We start from the raw sequence: 17,636 nt of genomic DNA, 5'->3' as shown, positions 1-17,636 counted from the left end.
CTCATGCCCAGCACAGCTCCTCAACCCTGCCAAAGTGCTCACTGGGTTTGCTGCCCTGCCTGATGTCCCACAGACAGGCAGACCAACCCCCTGGAGCGACCAGCAGGAGGGAGGGCTGCCCAGCCACAGGGAGCACCAGCACTGGGCGAGGAGGACCCACCACAGCAGCTTCTTCCCAGAGGTGCCCACTTAGCCACAGCTGAAGTGCCAGCAACGGGCAAAGAGTTTCCAATGGCCTGTGAAGCAGCGTCTACGCAACAAAACTGCTGCCCTGTTTCCAAATCAACAGCTTGCATCTCTGTACGGAAATTGCATACCTAAGCGTTAAAGTCAACTGATCTGGAAATTCATCCCAATATTTTCAAATTTGCCAGTATGCCTCGTCTCTGCAAATATGCTTGAAAAGAACACTGACAGTTCTTACATGCAAAAATTTAACATATCAAAAGAAAAGCAACAGCAGGAAAAACTCTGAATAGGTATTATAAAAAAGGACAACAAAAAATAAATGTATCAAGCTTCACAGGAAATGAGTATTAAAACCATTAGTTCTAATGGGCTAGCAAGATAATGGAGGAGGGTTAGTCCAGAACTCCAACAGAAGTCTGGAGTCATTTGCCTGTATGATTTGAAAACACTATAAATAGTGGAAGAAATTAATTTCACCTGCCCTTTGACATCAACACCTAAGTTTACTGGCTTAGACCTTCTTTAGAGCAAGAGGAAAAACATGTAACTTCAGGAGCATGATTCATTACACCTGCATTACATGTCTACTTTGAGATGAGATGATTCACACCAAGAAATGACTACTTCTTTAACACCAAGGAGAAGAAAAGCCCACACGAAAAGATCAGGTATAAATGCCTACAATGCATATGGTTAGATGAGTCCCACCTTTGAAATCTAGTATTTCAAAGATATTGAAGGCTTCTTTGGCCACTGCAATCAGTGCATTCTGTATAAATATCATCTTGGAAAAAAAAAAATAAAAATCTTTTCCTCTCTGCAGCTGCTTCTTTCCTTTTTAAGGGGGGGATAACAAAGACCCCCTGCTCCAAGGTGAGAAAAGTAACTATCTGTCAATATTTACAGAGTGATTTTACACTCCAGATAGTCTCATGATGAGTTTAAGCTGATGCAAGCCAATACCACCACCAAAAGGGGCTGTCCTGCCCTGACCCCCACCCTCAGCTGAACTTACCAGGCTCTCTGCCTTACCTCAGTGCCGGAAAGATTGTGCTGCAAGTCAGATCAGCTCAATGATCTGGCTGAAAGCTAACCATTCACAGGTTTTGTTTGGCAGGATTAGTTTTCAGACAAATCAGGGAGCTGATGCGACTCACCTTATGACACAAGGGAAGCAGCAGGGAGCTGATAAAAGGGTGGGACTGGTCTTTTTAGCAGAAGTGAAGTCTTAGATCAGCTTCAGAGGACCGTTAAACTCATCCTTTGGTGTAAGATGTCTTACCAACACAAAATTCGATAAAAGAGTGACCAAGGAGTGTAACAAAAGGCTATGGAAAAATGCAAAGGTAAACAAATTAGGTTTTCAAGTTTTCTTCAGTTTCCCCCAAAGAAGTTCTGGCTTGGTATCTCACAAAAGGCACGGGTTCATTTAGTTCAACACGTATTTTCCTATACATTTATGTGTTAACAACCTTTCTCCTGCTAACCTGCTTTTTGTTTCAGCCCCTGATCCTCAAAAGGATCCTCCTCAAGTGGAATAAAAAGCAGCCTTTTTTTTTAAGGAATACCCACTTGGATCTTCTGATGAATGTCTAAAGAAGGAACTTGATTTAAAAAAAATATTGCCTACTTACTCCCAAGCATTAATCTAAAAATGACAGACAAAACATACTACTGAATGCTCAGTGTCCGACAAAAGTTTGGAAAAAAAAATAAGAATAAAAAAAGTCATGTTCATTCTCTCCTTTGGTCTACGATAGGGTTGCTATTGTAGAACCCCACTTCTGGTGAGCAAAACTACTTTTCTACCTTTTCCTGACACTCTGGCTCAGACAACTTGCTTGAGTAAAACAGACAACCTTATGCTAGTTCAAGAACTTCAAGAAAGTAAAAGCGTCATCAGAAATTGTAATTATTTGAAGCTTCTGTTATGATGTCATGACCAGCTGCAGCCTTTAACAAAAAGCACCTACTTTCGTCCTCCATCTCTTCAAGGAAGACATCAACCACAAGCAAAGAAAAAATTTAATCTATTGTTAAAAAAGCAGGAGTGGAGAGAAGGAACAAACAGGGCAAGCCAGTTTCAGCTTTTTCAAACCTAAAAGACAAGTAACTATCACAGGTAAATCTGAGAGTTTAAGGAACAAGAACTGTTGCAAATAAACACCTAGGTCTTCTTAGAGGCAAAGCAATAGAATTTGGAGACTCCCACACCTTTGTTCTTCTTTGAATTCCTAAGGTATTTTCCTAGAACAATGGAAACTTAACTAACTTTTTAAACAGGCTTCATTCACCATCTTAACAAGCTACATCCCCCCAAAGAAAGTATGACACAGTGGAATAACAACCAACCATTACTGGCAGCTTGCTTCTGTCTACACCATCAATCTTCTGAGGAGAATTAAAAGGAAAACAAACCTATGAAATGAAATATCAGGTACTATAAAATTGCATAGACTGCATCTAGCACATCACATTCACTACTTAATATACACAATTACACAGAAAGTGTTTTCTCTCCTCAATTCCCGTCTTTTCTATGCTTTCCACATACACAGCAACACCACACTTCAATTTTCATGCTGACATCTTTTCAAATATCTTTTGGGCAAATATAGAAAGAGGGGTTTTTAATTACAGCTGCCATGCTAGGTAAAAAGTAAAGAAACTGCGTACATCACATTTACATTCCAGCTTGGTTTTGCCTCCTTTGTTTGTTTCCCTCTTTTCTCTAAGTCTGCTATTACTTAGAGAATCAGCAGTAGAAGAACCTGAAAACAAACAGCACTATCACCCACAGATTACCTGTATGATTCCTCCCAATACACTGCCAAGTCTTGCCAGGATTTGGGGGCTTGCTTGGTTGGTTTTTTGATGACTTTTTCTTTTTTTAATGCAACTTGACCTCCGGTCATGAAAAGAGCCTACACAGGAAGCTAGCTAGTGAAAGCACTTTCCCTGCTGTCACTCCTTCCCCAACAACTCTTGTGCACGGATTCCTCGGAGGACAGAGAGGAGCAAATGCAAGTCAGAGGGAGGAATGGGCACCAGGGTCACTCAAGAGCTATTTTCTCCCCGGATACATGGTCACACTACTTACTCTTGCGCAACTGTAAAATGGCTAAAAACAATAAGGATGGCTTTTCCATCACTCCAATGATTTGGAAATCAAGAAAGACAGGAATTTGGAGACAACTTTGAAAGAAGGAAAAAGAAGTATCACAAGACAAAGCAGCAAAAAGAGATGATGACGTTTGGATAAAAGAAAGCAGTATAACTTTGGGAAGGAAAGAAGTGAGACAGAAGCAAGTAATCCACAAATAAGTCTCTCACTCCCTGCAGGAGAAAATGTAGAGGAAAAGCCTTGAGCAACTACATCCCACAACAGAGCTGACACATAAGTGTTAGTATCTCCAGAAAAAGCAGAGGAACACATCTGCCATGCTGCCAACGACACTCTAGCAAAGTAACAATTCACTCAGGCCTTCCCTGACCCTCCTCCTAACAAAGTGTGCTATTATTACTATTATTATTAAAAGGAGGAACGGGGGGGGCTATGCAAAGTCTTCCTGGGGCAGGGAATCCCTCTCCAACGCTTGTTCACAAAGTGCCACATTTGACAAGCTCCTCATAAACAACCAAATCCCTAAATGCTAACCCAATATATGAGACAACTAACCCATGTACCTAAACCTAAAACTTTTTGAGGGTCTCAATTCATCCACAAAAACATTCCGATTGTCACCAGAATTCACACGTAAAACTCTCAACAGCTTAGGCTGCAGCAGCCCTCAAATTCCTGGCTAATTCTTGGAAAAATCTTTTTCTTTATTTTTAACATTGGCAACTACACCAACACATTGAGCACTTCAAGAAGACGTTTCTAAAATGCAAGACAGTTTTCTTCAGATGCTGCCCAATCAGCCCCTCCTCTTTAAAGGAAGAGCTGAATTAAGTTGGGAACTTTTCTTCCGAATGATTTCAAATGTGTTTTTTGAATTGTGGTTGGATCTCAGTTAGTGTAATTGCTATTTATATCAAAACATTAAAAGGTCTGGCTATGGGGTTTATTAGAAAAGCAAAATGTGTTTTTAATACTTAAAAAAAAAACCCACAACAAAATACTTTGTAGCACTACTCCCCCCCTATATTTGCATACCACATGTTCAACAACAACAAAGAGTATTTTACAAAGTTAAAAATCTCAAAAGTATCACTGAAGTAGTAGCTCCTACAGTTTGTTGGCAGGAAAAATGCTTTTGTGCCAGCCTGGTGGGACCACCCCAAGTGATGCATGTTAGCTTCAGGATTTAAAACAAAAAGTATATGTATTATAAACCAAGATATAACATACAAGACAAAAAATACATTATCTCTTTATTAGCAAAAATACAATTTTCAATGTAAAAAAGTGTCATTTTAAGAAAACCACTAGAAATATCCCGCATAACATTGTTTCGAAGATGTGAAGGCAGAGGGTCGTATGGGAGAAAATCTTCTTCAAAAAGCAGCTATATGACCCACAGTCAAGACCTACAAACAATGTGTTCCCCAAACTTATTCCTTTCCACTCGCGTCTCCTGCTGCAGCCTTACCTCCAGGGCTGCCTTCCCTCTGCCCCTCGGGCAGGTAAGGCAGCAACTGCCTGCACAACCCTGCCTGCACACAAATACACATCCCCCTGCCTGCACACACACACATCTCTGAACACACCTATCCCTGCCTGCACACCCCCACCCCTACACACACTCACACACCCCCACACCTACTTGCACACCCCTGTCTGCACACACACACCTCCCCGCATCGCCTGCCCCCACGCCATCTGAATCCCACTTCCTTGCATCACCTCTGCCCAGGTCAGGGCTGAATGGCTGTCAAATTCCCCGAGGAATAAGAAAGAAAGAAAAAAAAAAAAAGAAAGAAAAAAAAAAACAACACAAACGACCAAACCAACCCAAACCCCTTTCTTCCTGAGGCAGCAAGTTTCCATTGAGGGCGCACACGCTAATCTCCATATGTGAAGGTCAGGGCACTCCAGCCGGGAGGTGAAGAATGGAGCTCGGGCTCACGTAAGGGGCCTCCTCGCAGGCCCTGGCCCGCTGCCCGACAAGCGAGATTGTTGAAAAGCAATAGATAGCTTCTGGCAGCGGCAAGGGGAAAAATATTTTGATCATGTGACGCTATACAAGCTAACTAGTTTGCTTCATGTGTGAAACTTTTACAGACGATACAAATACCACGTTTGTCATTGGCCCCAGAACCCTGCGCGCTCTCCTCTCCTCCCCAGGGAAACCTCCATCCCCAGTCAGCATTTCTGCAGGCTGGAAATCCCTCGATCAAACAGAACTTCAAGTTTGAAACAAATTACGGAAAACAGAACACAACCAGCTAACAGCTATCTATGTATTCCTGGCACTTTTCATTGCCACCGACTACAGGGCACCACGAAGTTATTTGCCTCACAGAAATCTACTTTTTTGTTTATAGGAAGGAAAGACCTTCAAATGTAAGTAAACTGCCAAGTAGAATTATTTTGCTATTGCTGGTACACACCTCAAACATACCTACCTGTATTTTTCAGAAATACTTCTTTAAATAGCCTCTGTCTATGACCATCTGTAAATATCTTAAAACAGCAACAGCTCTAAAGAAAATGCTCATTTTTCTTAACTTGGGAATTTCAAGCAACTAAGAAACACAAAAATAATAATAAAAAAAACCACACAAAAACACAAAAGCACAATTATTTTCCACAAATCATGCCTGAAAGTAAGACATCAATACTACCATTTCTATAAACAGAGAATAACCAAAATATTCACAACATAAATTGCTACACAAAAAAAATTCAGAGCTCTGTACATTCCACCCAAATCAAAGGCTGCAAATAAACCAGCATATTCCTTTGATGCTGTCAAAACAAACCTCCTTATCTTTATTTTTAACTTTAAAAGAATAAAGTTTAAGAACTACAAATCCTGTCCTTGTGCTTTCAAAAGAAATTTTCAGAGCTGATGTTTCAGTATCTTGCTTACAAACAAGTAAGTCTGACAAGCTAACCAAATAACACAATCGATGTTGGTAACACCTAGTCTCAGACCCCATCCAAACAGAGAGAGGAGGGTACAGTGCAGACTGGATACCTTCTTCACACATAACAAGTGTTTAGGCTGCCTATTTATTCTGCATGACGCTGTAATTAAAACTGCACATCAAACTCAAATAATTAAATATTATTATTTAATAATAATAGCAAATATTATTCTTATTTAACACAGGGAAACTGAGGTATCTGACAGTGAAACCAGCTACTTTCAAATCACACAGTCAGCAGACTGTGTGATGCTATCCAGAATTCCTGCACCAATCCTCTACTTAATACCATTTTCCTGAAGTCACATAATTTACTTACTATGGCTGAATTCACTGCTTGTGTAAAGAAAGTACTATTCCATTTCAATCAATCTGTGAATTAAACCATGTCCACACTGGGAACAGCACACATGACTACAATTATGTTTTAAAACAGCATCACTCCTTTTGGGATTTTCTGAACCAATTTTCTTTCTTTACTCAAACAAACAAAAAACAACCACGCTCAAACTTCAGGTCCTTCGGTGAAAGCCGGCTCTACCACAGATTGTACTACAGCAAGACAGGCCTCTCTTTCCTGCATAACACAGATCATTTTGCGCTTTTAAAACGCGACCAACTCATGTTGTGGAACTGTCTGCTTTGTGAAAAACTCAGCAAGTTACCTCTATATTAACAGCCATACCTGTAAACCCCTCAGGAGAGGCTACTTACAAAGGCTGTTATTTTGCCAGTGCAGATACACTACCACCCCAATGGTAAGCTAAACACAAAGGGGTTTGCCACAACAGCTATTAGTCAAGGATGCAATTAATTCCCTGAACCTAACTATGTAGCTACAACAACAGAACTTCACAGTGGCCCTGGCCACATGGTCTTTAAAGGGCAAATAAATTCATTCAGTAACTTGGCAGAATCAAAATCATTCTGTAACTAACACAGGTAAAACAATGACTAACATCCAACAGAAACCCCTACTACAGAAGATTTTTTTTTTTGAGTAAGTAGATACCTAAAATAAATCCCAAACAAACCTCTCATGGAAAAAAAAAACCCTGAGTGTAATAGTTTAGAGCGGAATCTTACAAGACCCTATTAGTAACACAACTAACACTACCCCCTAAAACAAAAAGGGGGGGGGGTATACATTAAGAGTTTTGCCCATTTTCATTATTATTATTATTATTTTTTGGCAAACATGGTAAAGAAAATAAGTAACATACAGAAGTCCCACATACATCTAATTTCTTAAAAAAAAAAAAACCAAACAGCAAAAGATTACCAGAAAATTCGTTTCCCACCCCACCAATGGTCAGAAAGAGACTGACTGGGGTGGCAGGGGGAGATCAATGACACAGCCCTATAGATGGAAGTGTCAGAGGGCCTATCACTCAGATAGACATCTTCATAAACAACTATCAGATCACAAACCTAAATTCAGTATCTTTTCAAGTCTGAGAAGACTATAAAGCACAGGGGGAGACAGGGCACAGCAGTGAATTCTTAAATGCAGAGCACCATTTGGCAATTGGGCAAGTTCAGGTGCAAGAGATTAACTAACTAATAGTTCTTGAAATTGGAGAAAGGAAACTAATAAATAGATTACATACTTCTACACATGCTCAGTCCTTATGACACAGTTACTAAACCCCCATGACTCAAATGCAAGAAGTAGTATGCAAGTACATCAAACACTGATAGCTCTGTACTGAAAGCAATTCCTTACACACACTTCAGAACCATCCAATTCTGTTTTAGAGACACAAATTGGACACTACCCATTCAGAAACTGAGCAGACTCATGACTTAGTTTGGTAGTTTACAAGGAAATTAACATTTCCACTCTACATGGAATATAAATGCATGCTGTATCAACACCCTTTCAAATCATACCCACTGAAAACTTTTACATGGACTTCACATTGGTTTTAATAAACGCAAATGAAACATTTTGATAATAGCATCAGGATAACGATCTTAGGTTACACAATTTTCTAAGTACTTGCAGATGCCTTCAAATGAAGTTAACTACCTATATAGGGAATATAAAGTTTGCAAAAAGGTACTTTATATTTGCAGTAATTAGAATTCCCATATGAAAAGCAATCTTTAAACACGACACGACAATTGTGATTTCTGCATTGAATTTGCTCACTTTAAAAATGAAGACAATGTATCTGCCAGATAAAACAACCAGTGCTGGTGGTAAGGAAGCCTGCGCATGTACCCCCCCCAACACATACTTGTGCTCTGTACATCATATTAATCAGAAGGCAAGTTCTGCAACACCAGCTAAGCTCCTGGGCACTTGTTCAACTCAATTTTCCTCAGAGTTTAATTTCTGTGAGAAATCCAGTGACTTTATATAGATGACATTGAGTACGTAATGATAAAACAGTGCAAGGAATACTTGAATTTTAGATGACGATGCCTTTAGTTTAAGGTGACTATATTGACACAGCAGACAAATCCCTCGTTTCACTCAGTCATTTGTCTTCTCGGTTGTTTGAATAGATGCCTGGAAAGCTTAAATTCTCACAGAACAGAATGTGTTCACGGTAAGACTGGATTTATTCAAAAGCTAAAGTTTATGGCACCAAGACCCTATTTCCTTCCAGGAGACCTCTGTTTCCAGTTGTGCCAAGGTGTGCCTCTCTGAAGGAAGGTGTGTGTGACATGCCACAGTCTCCCCACCCTGTACAACAGGAAGAATCATCCCTGACTCCAGTGTGAGGCACACTAGAGAGACAGTGCAAAGATCAAACATACTTGGAACGTTGTTACTGAGAAAATAAAGTTAAAGCAATCCTGTACAAATTAGCCATCTACTGCCCCCAAAATGCACTGTTCACAAATTACATAGGTATCTTGCGATATGTTCATCCCTGAGGATTCCTCGACTGCAGTAAAAGGCCACCCTGGATGGGTTTGTCCCTTTTGAAGCGGACATGTTCCTGGTGGATCACCAGACGCCACGGTCTCAGAACTGGAAGTACAGCAACAGAAATCCTCTGACCCGGCTGCAACACAAACACGCCAGCACATCAGCGTTTATGTGTAAAATTGAGCATGAACGGGTACAGGTGGGTAACAGAAAAATTCAAAAGGCAACCCTATGATCTGAACGGCAAAACCTACGTCAGATGTACAGAAACCTTTCAGGTTTACTAAAAAATAGTATTCAAATTTATTAACAGGTAAGGCTTCTTTAAAATAAATTTTACTCTAATAGGATTGTCCGCACACGGTTTTCATGTATTACATTTATTTGCTTCTCTCAGCACCATGCAATACAGAAACAACATTCCTTAGTATCACTTTTCTATTACTAGTTTTCAAAACAAATTTGAAAACCACTAAGGTATACTTTTAATTTAAGTTTAATTAAAGTCCTCATTCAATCCTACCAAAACATGTATTTAGCACTATGTAAATAGCCCCGAAATTGAAAGAAAAAAGTTTTTTTCCCAAGTACCTTAATAATCACAATTCTAAAATGTATTCTAGCAAGTCAGCCTACCACAAACACATGCTACTGAAATTCTGCAGCCTTGAGCATGCATGCACAGTGAGTGTGGCAACACTACTTTACATATCCATAGAGAATCTTCAAAGCCTCCTGATAAGTAGCACATTTTGAAAAAGTACTGAAATGTAACTAGTTAGGACACAGGTACAATCTTAAGGACATAAGGATAAACAAACTACTGCCATTCTCACATTAACAATGAGAATTTCAAAATACCTACGATAATATATTTGAGGTGCAAAAGTAAGAAAGAGAAAAACCTATCAGTAGCTATTGAAACTTGTTTTCCTTGCACAGATTTGATCTAGCTTTAACAAAGATACCACTTCAGAATGAAACAGCATCACCAAACAGACCATGCTTAGTAATTTCAAAAATTTTACGTTACATATATAACTACAAAATTTAGCAACAGATTAAATGCCTGAGTTTTCATCCCTGCTGATTAGGATCAGAATGCTAAAAAGACAGTAATCAACCACTTAGTTGTAGAATCCTTACACGACGGAGGCAGTAATAGAGTCGACAGGTTTGCATCTCTCTTTCTTTATTGTATCTCATACACAGAGTCCTGCTGTTCAACATGTAGGCATAAGCGCTACTACAGAAACCAATAACTGAACACCAAACCACAAAGTGTCAAATATACGGTCGTAATATATATATAGATGCTACTAACTGAGAACATTGCTATTTGCTACTTCTAAATAGAAGCTATGTGAATACTGTTTATTCGAAAATGCACAGGGAAAAATATATTTTATTCTCCCATTGAGACATCAAGAATCTATTCACCACACTAACAGCTGTTTAATGGCCTTCAGGCACAGGACATGATTCTGCAGCCCTGGCTTAGCCAGAACTCCCAATACAGGCAATCTATTTGGCATAAAAAGAGCTGCAGAATCAGGCACATTCCGAGCTGCACTGCTGCAAAACAAACGGCTGATACACACACACACAAACTCAGAGTCGCTCGACATTTTTTTTCCTAACACTCACTATACACCTTATACTATACAGGTGCTCCTGAAAAGACCCAGGTTCTCTCTTTGTGTGTAGGTGTACGTAGATCTTGGACACATGCACAAAGGAGAAAGGTGTATATAAAGCACACACACAGAGGCCAGCTAATGTGTTAAGCTACTGCAGTGCAAATCAGAAGCGAAGAATAAAAGGAGCCTCAGGACTCTAAATATCTGTACACTGCCAAGGAATTAATCAATAATCAAAATAACTGAATGACAAGGTACTGTACTCGCATCACACAACTCCTCCACAATCAAATCAATGTATCTGCATGAGCGATATCCATCTGCTTTGAAAACGTGTGTTTCTTCAGAAACAAGGGGCCTCTTTCTCAAGCTCACATCTCATCTCACGATTGAGCAAGGCGATTAAATGAAATGGAAGCAAAATTTTCTTAAATAATTTAATAGGCTGGACAAACACAGAAGTCAGTTCAGAGTGGGATGCCACGGTTCCGCATATTACAAAAATTACCCACGCTGAGGCAAGAATTTCCTGAGCAAGTATCTCAGATCTTGTAGCCTACTGACGGTCCTTTTTCTCTGTTCGCAGCACAATAGTTCCTTATAGGCGTAGGGGCCAATCATCATCTGCTTTGCAAAGACACATGACAAGTGAGTATATTCTAACGTCTGTATGCACATATACAGAGTGTATACACAGATGATTATTAAAAAAAAATAAAAATGAAAAGAAGCCTTCTGTTCAAACGCTGGACTGAATATTCCCTTTTTCTCTTTCAAAAAGCAATCAATTTCTCTACTTAATGACACAACATACAGGAAGACTGTCACAGGGGAATTAAAAACAAAAAAGGATGTACAAAAATAATTGTGTTCTGTAAGATAATGGTAAGTATTTTTTATTTGACACAAGCTATTTTAGACATTAAAAATATTAATTTAAAATTGAAGAAAATTTCTTATCTCAGTCACTTACTGGTTAGATGGAAAAATCGTAATATAAAGAACACTGATGACTTGCCTCTATGACAATTATTTTGAGGAAAAAATAATAATTTAAAAAAAAAATATCAAAGAAATTATGCCCTTGACAGACTATTGGCTGCATCCTAATTCTTACAGTACAAAAAAAAAAAAAAAAATATCTGTGAGAGAGGACATAAACCCATAAATATAAGGAAGTATTTCTAAGGGTCATACTGAGGACATAATGAATTTACTCTCACTCCTCCAATAAAAATAAAATACTTTACACAATTTCTGCCATGAAGAAAGAGCACTCTGAACTAACACGTACTATGTCTATCTGACGACGATTTTCCTAGCTTTTAAAGCCACAAATTCTGAACTACCTGTGTTTGAAAGCAGACAACGCAAATATTTTTAAATTAATTATGAAAGGTCATGCATATGAAGCCTCATTACCTTATGGCTTCCAGTGACCCTTTTACCAGCACAAATTAAAAAAGGTAAAAATTAACACTCACACACCCAAAAATCTTATTTCCCTGGAAGAAACAGAAAGGAAATGGAATAAAAACCAAAAACATGACAGAAGTGGTCTGTTGGAAGTAGACAAACACACACGAAGCCAGCCCATCCAGGGTTTCTATTATTTTTTCAGGATTAATACACCGTTCACAATATTAAGTGATGTTTTCTCCAGGTTCTGTTCATTACTTTACAGAAAGATCCAGCCGTCTGAGCACCCCAAAAGCATACACCTGCATTTGTTCCTGCCGGTCCTCGTTGTTAAAAGCTATTAAAAGATTTAACAGTTCTTAATAGAAAGATCTTGTTGAAGGGAAAATAAACCCATAAAATTCTAATGCACTACTCCATTTAACACAATTCACTTTCCCACTGAGAATTCAAGCCTAATCTCACACTTGTGTAGAAAAATAATGAGATCAACAACTCCCGATGCTTCTTGCAGTATTCTAACCACAATTCAAACGCAAAAGCACATTTTCCCCCCGAATATCTGGACTCGTTGCAGAGATTAAACGAACGCAACCTCTGACAGAACGGCTCCTTTTTCCCTTCTTTGTACAATACACGGCCTCTCCTCACCTACAGCAGCCACACGCAAACGAGATCTTTTTTGAAGACAGGTTAGGTATCAAGCTAACAGAAGCATAATGAAATTACTATTTGGATTATATTTTTATTTAATTTTTTTTTACAAAAATCTAATCCCTTGCGTAACAGCCATAAACTGCAACGAAAAATGTTTTTAGAGGCACGAGCGGCAACTTGAAATCCCGAATCCTCCTCCGAGAGCAGCAATGACATGAGAGTCCCCCCGCTACCGCCTTCCAATTATCAGAAAATTAAAAAAAAAAAAAAAAACAGCCACACTAAATAGATAGATAGATAAATAAATAAATAAACAAGTCGATGCCCAGAACGACCGCGGCATGCAACCAAACTGGATGGGAAGGGGGGGATGGTGCGGGGGGAAGATGCCCCCGGTCTTTCACCGCGCCGGCGGCCGGTGGGGCCGGGGTCGATGCCGGCGCCGGTGCGTTGCCCCCCCCGCGTCCCATCCCGTGGCGTGGCGGCCGCCGGCGTTGTTTGTGCCGGGGTTTTTCTGTGCCTGCGCCGCTCAGCGCTTCTATTTACATCAGCGGCGCGAGGTGCCCAATGGCGAGCGGGGAGCCAATCAGATGGCAGATTAGATGTCAACTCGGAGGCAGCTGTCTGGAGACGGTTGCAGCCAGTTTACCTCCACAATTCAAATTCCGAACCTGGCGGAGGAGGAGGAGGAGACCCGGGGCCGCTCCTCGGCACCGGCCGCACGGATGGGCACCGGCCCGCCGGCCTCCACTCACCGCACCGCACCGCCCCGCAACGGCGCTGGGCCGCGGCCCCGCCACCATCGCGCCCGGCTGACTATCGATCGATATCGATCCATCGACCGGCGGAGTTACCGGGCTGGGGCAGGGGGTGGCGGCCGGGCCGGTGCCCGCGCCCCCTTTGCTGACGCCAAGGACTTTTCCTTCTTTTTAGGGTTTTTTTAGCCTTTTTTTTTTTTTTTCTTTCGTCTCCTCCGCCCCCACCCCCCACCCGCTTTGGATTTCCGCGTGCGCTAGGGGAGAGAAGCGCGGCGATGGGCGCGCGCGCGCCCGCGCACCCACGCGCGTCTCCCGCGGGAGAGCACGTTCCCCCCGTGAGGGTCACCCGACCGAGGCGCCCCACGCGCCCGGCCCGCGCCGCGCGGGCAGACGCGCGCACACACGCGCGCTCTTCCCACAGAAAAAGGGAGAAAAAAAAAAAAAAAGAGAAAAAAAAAAAGAAAAAGGCGCCCGGCCGCGTGCCGTGGGTCTCACTGCGGTAACTCCGCCAGTGACAAACTAATCACGGCGCAACTCGTTCTGTTAAAAAAAATAATAAAAAATAACAGGGTAAACAGAGGGGGGGAGGGAGGAGAAGAAAAAAAAAAAGAAGGAAAAACCGCCCCGTGGAAGATCACGGACGCGATCCCCCGGGTCCCACGCGCCGGTTACAAAACCCCCCCACACACACACCCCCCCGCCGCCGTCCCACGCTGCCCGTCCTCCGGGCCCCGCGTCCCCCCGCCGCCGTCCCCGTTTCAAAGCGGAGGGCAGAGAAAAAAAAAAAAAAAGCCATGACCAGGGTTTGAGAACGGCCCGGGCTCGGCGGCGATCGCCGCGCTCCGGGGCCGCCGGCCCCAGCGGGGCCGCGCATTGTACGCGCTTCCCCCCCACCACTCACACCCCCCCAACGCCGCTACCGAGCCAGACAGGAGCAGGACCGGCCCGGAAGAATAATTAAAAAAATAAAAAAGAAAAATTAAATTAAAAAATAAAATAAAGAAGAGGGGGGCTGGGGGGGGTGGGGGAAGTGAATTATAAAGAAACTACGACCCCGACACGAGTGGCGGGGAGCCGTCACGCACGGAGCGCGGGGGGTTACCTGTGTCCTGCCGATGGCCTGCCCGGTGCTGCCGGGGCTCATCGCCGGGTGGTTCCTTTGTTGCGCCGCTGCCCAGGCCGGGTTCGCCGCTCCGTACTGGGCGCCCATGTCCTTGCCCATGCCCATGCCCGCCGCTGCCTGCTGGCTTCCCGGGGCGGCCGCCGCTGCCTGGGGCTGGGGCTGCGGCGGGGCGCTGGGGCTGCTGTAGTCGGGGTAGCTGCTGCCGTAGCTCCGCATCATGGGGCTGGGGGAGGTGAGCAGCTGGTTCAAGGTAGGGGTGGCCCCGGACGGGTGCTGGTTCTGCCCGGAGAACCGCGCGAAGCCGCCGGCCGCCGCCGCCGCGCCGGCAGCAGCCTTGCCGAGGCCGGCCCCGCCGCCGGGGCCCATCATCATGCCGCCGCCCGGCTGCCGCGGGGAGCTCAGCACCCCGTAGCCCGCCGCGGAGCCCCCGTAGCCGCCGCCGCCGCCGCCTGCCCCGGCGGCCGCCGCCGCCGCCACAGCTCCCGCGCCGCCGCCGCCGCCCGCGCCGCCGCCGCCGCCGGGGCCGCGGCCGTAGCCCGGGTAGTGGTTGTACTGGCTGTTGGGGTAACCTTCGTGGGAGTTTTGCAGGGGGTCCATGCTGTTGGGGGCCGCCGTGGGGTGCATTATCCCCATCCCGGGGCTTTGTTGTCCGCCATGTTGATCAAAGCAAGGCCCGGCGCGGCTCGCCGTAGCGCTGCTGGCAGGGGCAGGGGCAGCGTTGCCATAATAGCTATTGAACTCCGAGACACCCACCGCGGAGGGGCCGCCGCCGCCTCCCCCGCTCCCGCCGCCGCCGCCGAGGCCGCCGCCGCCGCCGCTCCCAGCGCTCGGGGGCGGCTGCTGGGGCTGCTGCTGTCCGCCCAGGGGTCCCAAGCCGGGGTGATCGTAGCGGCCGCCGATGGGCTCGCCCATCTTGCCGGGCATCTCCTCCTCGTCGGCGCCTTTATTCAGCATTTGCTGCGGCTGCTGGGGGGGCTCGGCCTGAGCGCCCAAAACAGTGTCTTTTCCTCCATGTTGCTGCTGCTCCATGTCTGCACTGGGCTGAGCAGCGCCGCCACCGCCACCGCCGTTGTTGTTGCTGCCGCCGCCGCCGCCGAGGCTGCTGTTGTTATTCTGCACGGGATGGTGCTGAGGCGGCGGCTGCTGCGGCGGCGGCGGGAATTGATTTAGCTGCTGCTGTAGTGCATGGTGGTGGTGGTGGTGCGGGTGGTGGGCATGGTGGTGGTGGTGGGCATGGTGATGCGGGTGGTGGGCATGGTGGTGGTGGGGCGGCGCGGCGGGGTGATCGCCTCCGACGCTCTTCAGCTTGTGGTTGGGGAGCAGCCCCGTCTCCATGGCCGAGCCCGGGTTGGAGGAGGAGGAGGAGGAGGAGGAAGAAGAAGAAGACGAAGAAGATAACGCCGAGGAGCTTCCACCTTCCTTCAGAGCCGGCTCCGAGGAGGAGCCGCCGCCGCCGCTGGCGTTGTTGTTGTTGTTACCGGCGGCAGTGGCGGGAGCCGCGTTATTGGCCATGTTCGGCGGCTCGCTGCGGTGGTGGAGGAGATGGTGATCTACATTATTCACGCTGCCGCCGCCGGCCGGACTCCTCTCTCCGACCCCCAGCGCGGGGCCCGGCCCGGGAGCCCCCGCGGCGGCGGCGGAGGCCCCGGCCCCGGCCCCCCCCGGGCCCCGCTCCGGGCCCAGGCCGCCCGGCAGGCTCGGGGCTTTGCCCTTGCTGTTGTTCGCACCCGCCGGAGCCGCTGCCACTTGCGCGGCCATGATCATCGCAACATTGCGAGTCCGGAGAAATTAGTAGTGATAATAGTAGTAACTACCCTCAGAAAAAAAAAAAAAAAAAAGAAAAAAAAATTGAAAAAAGAAAAAAAAAAGGCCCCCACCCTCAAAAAAGGGGGTCGAGGAGGGGCGGGGGGGAGGAAGAGGGGCAGAAAGCGAGGCGGCCGGGGCCGGGACGTGGCTGAGCCCCGCGTTATCCCCTGCGGGCCGCCCCGCACGCACCGAGCTACGGAAATTTCCCTCCCCGAGTTCGGTGTTTTGAGATGAGAAATGGTAAGAACGGCTTACGGTCTGTGCCCCTTCCCGCTGTGTGATTTCATGTTGGAAGTTTTTTTTTGTGTGTGTTCAGGTTTAAATGAAACTTTTTTTTTTTCCCTTCTCCCCCCCCCCCGCTCTCTCTCTCTCTCTCTCTCCTCCTTTCCTCCTTTCCTCCCTAACCCGGATATGGGTAAACACACGTCTGGCGGAGCCGCGCTGGCCCAGCATGGCATGAGGGAGCCAGCCAGCCAGCGCCGGCAGCCATCGCCCCCTCCGCCCCGATCGCTCCCAAGCACTCGCAAAACGTGGACTGGACTCCTCGCCGCTCCGGCTCCCGCTCCCCGACGGGACGGGACGGGAGCGGGGGGCGCGGCCCCCGCGCCTGCCCCTGCCTCCCGTCCGGTCCCACTCGTGTGTGCGCCCAGGGCTCCCCCCACGCTCCGCCAAACACGCGCCGAACTCGCTGGGAGGCGAAGGGTCGAGCCGGGCCGCCCCCACGCCGCTGTCGCGGGGGGCGGGCGGGGAACGAGCGCGGGTGCCGCCGCCGGCGGGAGGGAAGCGAGGGGGTGGCCGTCGAGGCCCTGCCCCGCGTCCGGCGGCGCTGGAGCGGAGGGATCGGGCCAACTTTGGGGGGACCCGCAAGCTCGCCCCCCCCGCCCCCTCCCCCCCCAGCCCGGTATGTCCTGCTCGCAAGCCGCCTGGTTGTATCCCCAGAGCAGGGAAGCGTTTGCTGTGTCACGGGAAAATAAGACTTTTTTATTAATTTTTTCTTTATTTTTTTCCCTCCCCTTCCCGAAGATTTATATTGTGTGTGCAGACGGTTATAAAATTTAACCTAA

General features: G+C 46.0%; 1 protein-coding gene across 9 annotated transcripts in view; it reads right to left on the bottom strand.

The window, feature by feature from the left end:
- ARID1B (AT-rich interaction domain 1B) overlaps positions 1 to 16,530 on the bottom strand; it is a 336,006-nt gene extending 319,476 nt beyond the window's left edge. For 8 of the 9 annotated variants that reach the window (XM_074580478.1, XM_074580482.1, XM_074580483.1 and 5 more), the window contains exon 1: positions 14,746 to 16,527. In XM_074580478.1, the coding sequence (XP_074436579.1) occupies positions 14,746 to 16,524 (1,779 nt within the window). In that variant the 5' untranslated portion in view covers positions 16,525 to 16,527. Of the gene's footprint in view, positions 1 to 14,745 lie in introns of all 9 variants that reach the window. The other variant, XM_074580477.1, reaches the window with a different exon arrangement.
- Between the last annotated feature and the right edge of the window lie 1,106 nt (positions 16,531 to 17,636).

Source organism: Larus michahellis, chromosome 3 (assembly GCF_964199755.1).
Source record: "Larus michahellis chromosome 3, bLarMic1.1, whole genome shotgun sequence".
NCBI classification, from domain to species: Eukaryota; Metazoa; Chordata; class Aves; order Charadriiformes; family Laridae; genus Larus; species Larus michahellis.
The sequence above is the reverse complement of the archived record's forward strand: the minus strand, read 5'-3'. Positions and strand labels throughout refer to the sequence as shown.